The 12,814-nt window shown below is 32.7% G+C and overlaps 1 protein-coding gene across 1 annotated transcript in view; it reads left to right on the top strand.

The window, feature by feature from the left end:
• The window catches only part of PCDH15 (protocadherin related 15), a 714,179-nt gene that overhangs the window by 115,630 nt on the left and 585,735 nt on the right, over window positions 1-12,814 (top strand). Inside the window, exon 2 of the mRNA XM_033131356.1 lies at window positions 6,764-6,882. Within this exon, the coding sequence (XP_032987247.1) occupies window positions 6,792-6,882 (91 nt within the window). The 5' untranslated portion in view covers window positions 6,764-6,791. The remainder of the gene's footprint in view (window positions 1-6,763; window positions 6,883-12,814) is intronic.

The following is a 12,814-nucleotide window of genomic DNA, read 5'->3' as shown; positions in this document are numbered from 1 at the left end:
AATGACCTTGGGGGATTTGTACCATAAATGATGGGCTTACATATATCTTACATAATCAGTTATATTTCTGAGTCAGATTATTCATCTTCACACTTTTGTCAGTTGAGAAGATTGAGAACTTCCTTAATCATATAAGATAAAGGGTAAAAGATTGAAATAATTGCATCAAAACAAAGCTTAGATATATTTCTAAAAAAAAATACTCCCTTATCTGTATGGCTTTCACTATTAAACTATTACTTGAATTACTGTTTTTTGAGATGATATTTCTTCAAATATCTCAGACTATAAATTTCACTTATAATTTCTTAGTGTAATAATAAAAACACAAAGTTAATTTGAATGGGATGATACACCATTTGTTTATCAGAATTAGTAAAATATGTTGAGTGGATTTAATAACAGATATATGCAAAGAAATGAAATCAGACCATTCTTATACAAAAATCAAGTCAAAATGGGTTAAAGCCTTAAATGTAAGACATGAAACTATGACTCTCCTAGAAGAAAATATAGACAGTAAACTCTTTTACATGGGCCTTACAATATTTTTTGGCTAAGTCTTTTCAACAAGAGTGGCAAAAGTAAACAAATGGGACTACGTCAAGCTTAAAAGCCTTTGTACAGCAAAGGAAACTATTATCGAAATGAAAGGTAACCTACTAACTAGAAGATACTTGCAAATGATATATCAATAAGGGTATAATATCCAAAATATATAGAGAACTCATATAACTGAACATCTAGAAAACAATCGGATGGAAAATGGGCAGAAGACCTGAATAAACATTTATTTAAAGAAGGCACACCAATGGCTTACAGACACAAGAAACAATGGTCAAAACCACTAATTATCAAGGAAATGCAAATCTAAACCACAATGAGATATCACCTCATGCCTGTCACAATGCTTATCATCAAAAGACAACAAATAATAAGTGTTTTTGAGGATATGGAGAAAAAGAAACCCTCATACACTGTTTGTGGGATTGCAAATCAGTGTAAACATTATGGTAACCAGTATGGAGGCTCCTCAGAAAATTTAAAATAAAACTACCATATGACCCAGCAATTCCACTTCTGGTCATTTATCCATAGAAATCGTAAATGCTATTTCAAAAAGACATATGCATCCCTATGTTCATTAGCATTAGGGAATGTATTTGTGCTTTATACTTTTACTTATAACTGTAAATTGGTTTATGCTATCATTATAATTGTTATTATGGTATTAATATAAATACAATTAAAGTATGTATTACTCTAAAAGGACTGGCGGTTAAAGGAAATTTATTAAAATATATAATTATATCATTCCTGTTAGTTTTTGTTTGTTTGTTTGTTTGTTTGTTTTAAACAAACTTTTTATAAGAACGTAACTCAAGACCCAAGGAAAAAATAGAATAAGGTAGTTAGAATTGAGTATTCTTGACATTTTATTCTTTACTCTTCTATTCTTACAACTTGAGGAAAACAATGTTTGTACATAATACTTTCTATCTATCTATCATCTATCTATCTATCATCTATCTATCATCTATCTATCTATCTATCATCTATCTATCTATCTATCTATCTATCTATCTATCTATCTATCTATCTATATCTATCATCTATATATCCCTTCTCTTTTTTTTTCTCCCACTGCTGTAGTCTCTGCATCTTATAAAGTGCCTGACCAGGATCAGCACTCAGTAAAGACTTGGCAGTAAATTTTAAAACTGAATAGCCTTTATTCTATTCATGTTGTTATCTTTCATCATTCAAGTTTTCATCTGTCAATACGGCAGAATAAAGTAGGTTTTATTCTCCTAATTTTAAACGGAGTCTCACAAGTTTTTACTAGTTTTCCATTCATGTGGCAGCAAAGTGGCATTACTAGGCATGCACCATGAGTCCTCATATTCTAAAGGGAGATTTTTCATTATAATATGTCCAAAAAGTCACTGACATTTTCACACTTTCAACTTCAGTCTCTCTTGGCGGACTTAATACTTTGACTTTTGTTAATAGATTTTCTCTAAGAGAAGAAGAATTTATTCAATTCATTTGTGTTTCTTGGGAGGTTTAAACTTCATCAAACAAGATTAGTCATATCTGTTTTCTCTGCGGGAGAATGACGTTTCATAGAACTCTCCTTCAAGCTTCCTTTTAAAATCACATATGCACTTTCCTGAGCTTTAAAACTCAGTTGTAAATTTACTTGTTTATATTTTTAAGTTTAACACCCTACAGATAAAATAATGCTTGCGCTTTTGTCATTTTACAGTGCTCGCTCCTTTCAAATTGACCATTTTCCTGTTGTTTTTCTAAGAAATGACGGGAAATATATTTAGACGATAGTTTAGAAAACATAGATTTAACAGAAACCCATTATATTTGAAGTTACATTTTAATACTCCCCGAACTTGGAATGATTTTACAAAAGCACTTTGAATTGTTATATTAAGCAAAAATATGAAATATGGTGCTTGCTCGGTAGTAAAGTCATTATGAGAAAACTGAATTGATTTACTTCTGCAGTAGAAGCAGTCTCTGACATACACCAAATATATAATAATTTTATTGAGTAAATGCATGTATAAACACTGAAACAAACATCCAGTATGTTAGCAATAATGCACATAGGTTTGAAATCCATCCTCTTTTTAAAATTATGAGTTATTCATTTTATTAAACTAAATAGTATGGCTAGATTATTATAACATATGATGTACACCAGTTGACTACGCTGAATACTGGTGTTTTCTAATAGGATACAATCCTTAAATGTAAATTGAATCTGAATCAGCTAATTATGTTTGTCAGTACTTTGTTTTTTTGGTGAGGAGTATTACCCCAAAAGAAAACCAGCGTTCCCTCTCTTTTTTATGTAAAGTTTTTGATTAAAATATCATTTAAGAAAGAATAGACTTCTACAGACATGTTAGGGTAGTAATTGAATTTTCCAAAGGTCCACCAAAGTTTGTAGAAGAAGAATGTCTAAACTTGTATTCTCCTTATGTGTGTCATGTGGTTTCAGGAAATGTATTGTGAGTTATACCAGTCTCATTTAATGTCCACAACTGTTGAATATATTATTTAAAATGTTTAAAACAGAAATGCATCACATTGTCTATAAACAATTGAAGTGATGGCAAGATTAGCTCTTATGGATTTCATTCTTCATCAGTATTGAAATTATTTTCATCAACTTTATTTGATTCCACCACATGTATGTATAGATATAGAATGTGCTCTTACATATGTATATGATATATATATATGTGTGTGTGTGTATATGTATGTGTATATATATGTATATATGTATATGTGTGTATATATGTATATATACATATGTATATGCGTATGTATGTATACATATGTGTATATATGTATATGTACATATGTATATGTGTATATGTACATATACATATATATATAGTCTTTAGTTCTCCTGTTGTTATCTTTTATCGTTCAAGTTTTCATCTGTCAATACATATACATATGGATATTTATATAAACTACAAGATTTGGGGTTTTATCTCCTGCAAGAACTCCTCCTGCAATTCTAGAGATTGTAAAACTGTTAATGAAAAGAGTTTGTTTCTAAAGTGTTGGATCTGTTCCAACTTATTTGATGACACAAGTGCCACTGTCAGCTGCTTGGCACAATCAGTGTATTATAAATATTGTCCTTACTCTTTTGATTGGAGAAGCATAGCCTCTTTCCAGGACATTTCTTCTTATTATATCTTTATTTAGAACCAGGATTTCCTTATTAAGTCAATACATGCTCTATGTTTTGGGGTATCAGTTCCACATGGTGAGTCATAACTTTCTTTCAGGTTGCTGTAAATATTGAGCCCATTGAAATGATTAAAATTGCTTTGAAAATAATGCAAATGTAAATTGAATAGTAAAAATATTAGATAGAGAAGTTATTATCTTTCTCATTATTAAAAAATAAACAAGTGCAGCACATTCTTCCAAATAGTCTTGTTATGACAGGTGGTAAGAACTATATCTATTTTAAATTTTATTGTGATATTTTCAAAAGTAAAAAATATGATTTTCTAACAAAAAATGGACAGGATCACAGATCAAGAGGTTCTGTTTGTGGAGACATAATAATAGCAGTCGCTTTAATGATTTTAAACTTATGACCCATCAGGTTGTTTTCACCTTGAAGGCTGTTAAATGAAACCAAATGGTTTGAGTCTGAAGCAAAAGAAATTAGCGTATTTGTGAAAGCATAATATTAAAAACTAGTAAGAGGGAAGTCAAATTGGTTGATTAAGGACCCACAAAGGAACACAGTCTCTTCTTTTGTCATTTAGTCAGATCATTTTTCTTTTAAGTTTTTTTCTAATAAATATCCTTTAAGTGTTTTCTCTGTCTCTGTCTCTCTCTGTCTGTCTGTCTCTCTCTCTCTCTAAATCCTCTTTTCTCTTAATACTGCCACATTAAAAAAAAACAAACAAAAAAAGGAATGAAGCCATTATTTGCATAAATCTTAGGAGAGCTATGCTCCAGGTTTGGGAGAGAGATACATTCAATTTCCTTTAGCATAGAGGGAGCAACAGAACAGGCTGTTCTCTGTCTCCATATCCCCTGAAACCTTCTGAGTCATGTGTTCCCTTGGAAATTTTACAGTCCTTTACTATAATGAACTGAACAGAGGTTTCAGAGTTGCACAGAAGTGTCAGAACTTCCCTACATCTTCAGCCACTCAACAGTGTATAGTCTTCAGCCAGGGAGTGTGACTTTTCCTCCACAGAATGGAATAATAATACCTACCTTAGAGGGTATGATGAAGATAGATTGAAAATATAAAAGTTTAAAAACTTTGAAGAGCCTTTAGATGATGAATCAATAATAGTCACATTAAGCTTTATGGAGTGCTCACTTGGAGACACTCTTCTAAGCATGTATTTGTAATCATTCACTTGTTTAATCCTCAAAACAAATTTATGAGGCAGGTACGATTTCATCTCCATGTTAATGACAAGGAAAGTGAAACAGATGCTTTTTGATGTGCTCAGTCATATAGTTGGTAAGCTGAAGGACCTGAATTTAAAAAGAAGCCACACTCTAATCCACTGCTTCTTACTACTACTTGCGTTGCTCAGTTTTATTTTTTTCTGCAAGTAAGCATGGGTTACTATTGTTTTTTTGTTTTTGTTTTTGTTTTTTTATCAAATGATTAGCTCTTCTTTGGGCTGTCTATGGCTAGAAGTTATAAAAGCAGAGCCTGAATCCTTTACTAGTAAGGGAAAAAAAAAGCATAAGGACCAGGTAAAAAGAAGGCTTTTTTTTTTTTTTTTTTTTTTTTTAGATAAACACAAGGATAGATTACATTTTTAAGTGCATGTGATCTAATGGAGTGATCTTTGAAATTTAAGGACTGGGCATCCTATGAGGAAGACAATTTTGAGCTTGCACTTTCATAATTTAAAAATAAATTATATATGTGTGTGTGTGTGTGTGTGTGCGCGCGCGCTAATGTGCAATAAACTTTATAAAACACACAAAAATAAAACTGAGAGATGGATGAAATGAAAAGCATGTAAAATCAAATTAAAATATTTCCTTTGTACATTCTATAGAACCTTCTCAATAGCTAGTCTGGGAGAGAGAATCCTGGGCAGGTGTGGTAAACTGAAGGACAGCTCAGAGAACAATGTGGCCTGCCAGAAGCATCTAGTCTATAAAGGGGATAAGGACAGTCATCTAAACACTGGGCAATCTCACATGGAAATTTGGATTTCTTCCATCTTCTGGAAAATCAGAAGATCTGGCAACAACTGGTTTGCATTCCCACATTACAACCATTGATAAAAGCTGAACACCAGCTGGTTGGTCTCTTTAGACAAACCATGCACTCTACAGTTTTTCACAGCCTTTACCATCCTAATTTCCCTTTGTGCTAATTCACTCTTTTCTTTTGTCTTCTTGTCCTCTGTAGGCATTTTACTTTGGAACTTCTGAATTAGAGAAATAGAGTCCCTATTTCCCTGTTCTACCATGATCTATAATCGGGGTCATTTTGAACAATTTTGTGTGAATAAATTCTTCAATTTACAAAGAAACTGAGCATACCATTCTTATAATAACTTTCTGGTATGCTCACTGACAACTAATATCTCATTCAATTTCCTTATTTACTGGGAGGTTGCAAAAAGAAAGGAATTAAAATGGAATTCATCCAAATGCTTCAAAAGACAGATGTGGTAAAAAAAATTTATGGTTTTGCTCAGTCTTACTTGGCATAGTTAAGTCAATCTCTTATCGTTATACTAAAAGGAATTAACATTTTAATAATGGGTTTTATACTTAATTGTGTAAAACAAGTGTCCAATGAAATTTTCATGTAGGATTCTAAAAACTGGTTTACCATCTTAAATGGTTGTGAGACAAAACAAACTATAATTGAGCTATGCTGTAGACAAGATCAATTTAGTAACAAACTGATTCACATTTGATTCACTCACAGTGTCTCAATTTTAAAGAGTGTGGTTCTGATATTATCAGTACGATTAATTCTAAACTTGCTTGCAAAGTAAGTAACAGAGATGTCTTTCCTTAGAGATTACTTATCTGTGAATTCATATGGGTAAAGAGTTCCAGTGCATTAACAAGTATGTTACTTTGTTAATAGATAGTGTGACACAGGTAATTAACTATGAAGTCATTAAGGCTTTTCTGTGATGTGACAGTTGTGTTTACCTATAACAGATTAATGAACTTGTCAAATGTTTCTTTCTCCCTCTTATTATTTCAGATCAACCTAGAGTGGAACTTGGTAGAAGATGTTACAACAGTTTTATCTCTGGAAATGGTTAGCTTCAGGGATTATCCTTGGCTCTCTCTTCCCAATCTGCTTTGGCCAATATGAGGATGGTAAGTCTGCTTTTAGTCTTATTTTTATAGTTAGCTAAAATTTCTGTTACTAAATGGAAAATGAAACACACCACAGAAATTAATAATCATAATTAGTAGTTCACTTTGAAAGGTTAGTAGCTCTGTGCAGTAATTTACCTTAATTAAAATCCTACAAAAGTAGCATCTGATGCACTTTGTTTCTTAATAAGTATTGCAATATGATAGAAAATCCAATGCAAAGCCTCTATTTGAACACTTACTTACTCATCTCACTAAGTAAATGCTTAATGGCTATTAAATAACAAAAAAAAAACATTAAATTCTATTTACTAACCCTTGAACAAACACAAACAAATGGTGTCAGAAGATCCCTGAAGGGGTCAAAAATAGATTCCATAAGCGGTTTTAGTGTTAGCACTTCAATTTTTATTGCATTATTTCACCACCACCACCACCCCCACCTTATTTGGAAAAAGTGAAAACTATAAGACTTGGCAAAAAACTTTGTACGTCGTTTTCTAATAGTAAATCAGTCCCTTTAGAAAGATGTATTACTCATTAAGTTCCTTAGAGACTAGTTATCATGTTGTGTCTGCACTGTCCCAAATGTGTCTGTCTTAGATCAGTCCTACTCCTCTCCCTCCACCTTTTGCTCCTCCTCCTCCTCCTCTTTCTTCTTCTTTTTACTTTTATTGTTCTTACTGGACATTTGTTCAGCATTCATGGTACACAGACAAGTAACCATCTCCTCACGTTTATTTCCCTGTTATCTAGTGGCATCAAAGAGTATGAGTTTTGTTTATGCTTTGCTTGGCTAATTTGAATGATCTGAAGATAAATTAATCAATCTTACTTTATCTCAAACAGTGTTCCAATTGTGTCCATATTAAGATATTTTCAGTCCATCATAGTCAGGAAAATATGCCTATTTGGGGCTTTGCAGAATACTTCACAACAGCAACTATCATAAAGTCAACAGCCTAATCCCCTGAAAAATTCTGCTAATTAGCCCGGCGTTTACTTCAAGTGCATCTGAATTTAATGTTCTTGTCATTACCATTTATACAGACTGTGACTCTGCAGTCTAACAACAAATTTTAAAGTGTGGTAATAAAGTAAATGACGTAACTGCTACTTTGGTAAAAAACAAACAAATAAATAAAAATCAATGAAACTTAAAAGAATAAAGCTTTATATTAAAATAACGCATTTTAAATTGTGCCCCAGGAATAGATGACAAATCTGTGTGGTGATTTTTTTTTTTAATGTGTATTAAATTTATTGGGGTTACATTGGTTTGTAAAGTTACATAGGTTTCAAGTGTACAATTCTCTAATACATCGCCTATATATTGCATTGTGGGTTCACCACCCAGAGTCAGTTCTCCTGCCAGCATTATATATTTGTCCACCTTTCCCTCTTTTACAATCACCCTCCCCTCTTACCCTCTGGTAACCACTAAACTGTTGTCTGTGTTTATGGTTTTTTTGTTCCCTTGTTTGTTTGTTTTGTTCGTTTGTTGCTTTCAATTTTATATCCTGCATATGAGTGAAGTCACCTGGTTCTCAACTTTTTCTGTCTGGTTTATTTTGCTTAGCATGATAATTTCAAGATATATCCATGTTGTCGCAAATGGCAGTATTTCATCTTTTCTTATGGCCAAGTGATAGTTCGTATACCACATGTCATAAGGCATTTTTAAATTTATATGTCGTGTTCACATGGAGCGAGCAAGGAAGGATTCAATGTTATTGCTAACATTTGCTATTCACAAATCCTGCACTTTTTAGCAATACAATTTAGACTATGGGAGGAAATCACTCCTGTTTGAACCTGTAATGCTATGGACTGGTTTCCTTAACAATTACATCACAGCTCTTTGTCTTTTAAGTGTGCGTGTATAACCTCCAGTATAAGATAATGGGGTCACTGTTAGCCATTGCATAATCTGTTTTCTGAAGCAGAGTAGAACTTCACTACTGCCAAGTGTAGTTTACAGTAAGGCTGCCCCTTAAAGTCCTGCACTCATGGATGACTTTGTTTATAGCAATAACTAGAAAGACTTCTCATTTCTCTCCTGGAGGTAAATGATTCAGGACTTATAAAGTTTGAAGGGATAGAAACTGGAGCAGAGAAACATACATTTTGTATAATCTTTTATAGAGATTTCTTAAATTTATGTGCTTTTCAGTATTCCTTCCATTCTAGCATCTTCCAGGATGTCACCAGAGGCAATAATAATTCTATCCCCTTAGGTCTCTCTCCCATGTCTTTACTTCTCTCTGGCCTCCCTCAGTTAAGGACTCTGACATCACTTTTATTTTATTGTTCATGAAAATGGTTTTCATAGTTACCATTTTTTAATCCATATAAAATTGTGAGCCCATAGTATATAGGCGTGAAATTAGGAATAGGCAAAGCATGGCTAACACACAAAATGATACTTAACTGGAATATGTGATAGGAATGTCTTGAAAAATTGTTTTGGCCAAACGCTTGGGGATGCAGGTTACGTGGTGAGATTGAAGGAAGACAATAGTGATAATCAAAATCATGGTAGAAACATGCAAGAAAAAGTAAAAATGAAAACACGTTTGCCATAGATAATGCACTGGTGGGATTAGCTCATTTTAATAATTGACAATTGATTTACATACATGGAGCTTCAGATAGAAATACGTGAAAGAGAAAAGTTTAAACTACCCTAAGACTAACAGTCTAGGTGTTTCCTTAGCTAAGTTTTAAATCGTTTTATATTTTTCATTCAAATTACAAGTATTAGTTTTTAGATTCAGTGATAACATTTGCAGATAACCTATTCCATAACGGACGTTTCATTTGTTTGATGACAACATAGCTAAGCAAACATTAAAAAGTGAGATTGATGGTGTTATATTAATTTTAAAAAGTTATAATTTAGCTGACAGAAAATTAGAAAACCTAATAAATTTGTAGTTGACGGTCTCCCCTTACACACGAGAGAGAGCGTTAAGATGGATATCTTAGCTGTAGTTTATGCATTACCAATCCCGGCAATTTTGCTTGCATGCGAGGGGATCCCTAATTGAGTATGGAGAGGCTGGGATGGAGGTTGGGACAAAGGCAAGCAAAGGACGCAGGGCCATCTTCTAAATGGTATGTCGTGTGGGATAAAAGGTATAAAATATGTATTTTGATTTAATACATAATACTATTTACAATGAGATAAATACAAAGTTGTATACAACGTTTATGTTTTTGTTTATTTTTGTTTTGATTTTGAGCTTATATGTGAATGATGAAAGGGAGGGAGAGAGAAGAAAAAGGGGAAATCATATATGGGCCATGGGTATGTTTTATTATTTCCTTTGCATTTTCAAATTATCTGTATTGAATAGACATAATCTATTATCATTACCTTAATCAGATAAGAAAATTATTTGTTTAAAAATATACATACCATATACTACCATCTAGCTAGGGACATTATTAATAAAGTACTTGCTATGAAAAATATATATATACTATTTTAATAATTTGACTTAAGTTTGAATGAAAGTGTTAGAGGAGTTTTAAAAAGGTGTGTGTGCCAATGAGTATGTGTGTGTGTGTGTGTGTGTGTGTGTGTGTGTGTGTGTGTCTGTGTCTGAGAGAGAGAGAGAGAGAGAGAGAGAGAGAGAGAGAGAGAGAGAGAGAGAGAGAGAGAAAGTGTGCACAGACCATAAAAGCCAACATGAGTTTATTAAGGAAAAAGTTCTCCCTGGCTGCTCAAGTGTTTAGCTTGGAAGCCAAAAACCTTCTGTCCTGCCCTTGAGCATTTACATAAATTAGCATGTATCTGTGATGGGACTGGACCCCTTATACAGTGCACAACCAGAACAGCTATATGAAGGGACCCTGTTTTTAACCTCAGAAGGTTACAACACTTCGTAAGTCTCAGTTCCATTATAAATACTAATAACTCTTTGAAACTCAATTTTATACAGTTTAGCACAGCATCTGACATATAAGGTCAATGTTCACTAAAAAAAATACCTTTATTGCTACTGTTACTCTCCCTACTTATAAATAATTTTACTTCTCTTTTATAAATTTAGATTTTGCTTCACAAATGAGTATTTTGTGCTCTTGTGCAGTATGTGTATATTACTTCTTTATATCTCTCCAAATTTACCAAATACCTTGAAGACTTAACTTTGTTAAATTACATTTTATTCTTAAAAGTTTTAATTATTTTATCCTTGGAAAGCTTCCTGATTCCCATTAAACATTAAGTGAACTTTAAGGACATTTTCATGATTGTTATTACATAATCCTCGGAAGGTCAGTGATGTCAATCAATTAAGGATGTAACCAAGTTCTAAGATCTGATGCTAAAACGTTCTAAGTTGTGACACCAAAAGCTGAAAACTTTATTTTTATCAATGCATCCAGAAGTCATGAAGTAGAAGGCTACTGGATTATAAAAAAAATAGAAGAGAATAGCATACAAATTGCAATGCAGATAATAAAGTGATAAGGAAAACATAACTACCCAATGAGCTGAAACACTTGTGTTTCTGAGCAAGATGTTTCTCCCTTTTAGATGTCTTAATAAGAGATGATTAAACAAACTTAATAGCTTTGCAAGAAGAATTTAATGATCTTAATGATTCATGTTACCAGGCTATTTATTATAGGCTATCGCATAGGACACTGTTATAGCATGCACACTATATATGCAGGCACTATATATGCATGCACATACACAGAGACATATAGACATAGGAGTACACACACAGACCCACACATAGTACATAGATGATACTTCTGCCTCATGGACTATATACTCTATTTGTGGGTCACTCACTCTCTCCCCCAGATCATGCTGGCTATCTTTTAAAATTTTCTCATTTTTTTAATTTGTTATTTCTAAGTTTAATTCAGTCATCTTCTTGTTAATATTATCTTTCTCTGAACATATTTCAGTACAATAGTTGTTTTGAGCCTATTTCAGTTATAATTAAACATGATTATTAGAGGCTATAAGTAATTTTCGTTGAGCATGGTTGTCTCTGAAACTTTTTAATTCCTCATTTAAATATGTCATTTAAATATGACTTCTTAAGGCAGCATACATAGAGAGAAATAGAGCAAATATGCATGTACATAGACAGAGACATATAGACATACGAGTACACACACAGACCCACACATAGTACATAGATAATACATATTTTAGACAAAATAAAACCATGGATAGCATATATTATTATTCAAAACTTTTATCAAAATATATTGTAGACATTGTTCTTCGTCTACCTCTTTCGTTTATCCACCTCATAGAGTATATTCTTATTCTAAGAGGTTACATTCAAGTGTTAACAATAACTTTGTTGTTTCCCTTAGAGGCTGACTTAAAATCCTGAATGTTTGTATTTTTTAAGCTGTGTAAACTATTAGATTTATATACATCATGTAGACTACACTATTATGTGACATTTAGAATGGGATGAAAAGCAAGAACATTGTTACTGTCAATATTTACTGCAGAAAGACTTTCCTAAACTAAATTTCATCTTTAGATGAAAGCTTGAATGTATCCTCTTTCTTAGGTTGTTACCACACTTGCTTTTCTTGTGGATTCTTGTACCCCCAAAATGGACTTTGTTCCAGAGCAAAAGTTTGAAAGCATGCCTTTTTGTTTCAGCAACAATTTCCCATTAAGCAAGTTCACAAATAGAAACTCTGTGACTTCTGTAAGCTCTGACCTTGTGCCTAATAGGATTACTTCAGTAGAATTTGTATACTGTACTAATAGGCTCACTTAAAATCCATCTTATATCCTGGAAGGCCAGAGAGCTAAAGAGCAAGAGAAAAATAAACTCCGACAAACAGAACACTGATTATTGTACTTAGAAGATTCTCTCTCTTCTAACACACACACACACACACACACACACACACACACACACACACACACATTATTTCC

This window comes from Rhinolophus ferrumequinum, chromosome 16, assembly GCF_004115265.2.
Source record: "Rhinolophus ferrumequinum isolate MPI-CBG mRhiFer1 chromosome 16, mRhiFer1_v1.p, whole genome shotgun sequence".
NCBI classification, from domain to species: Eukaryota; Metazoa; Chordata; class Mammalia; order Chiroptera; family Rhinolophidae; genus Rhinolophus; species Rhinolophus ferrumequinum.
Note: the sequence above shows the minus strand (reverse complement) of the source record. Positions and strands in the feature narration are given on the sequence as shown.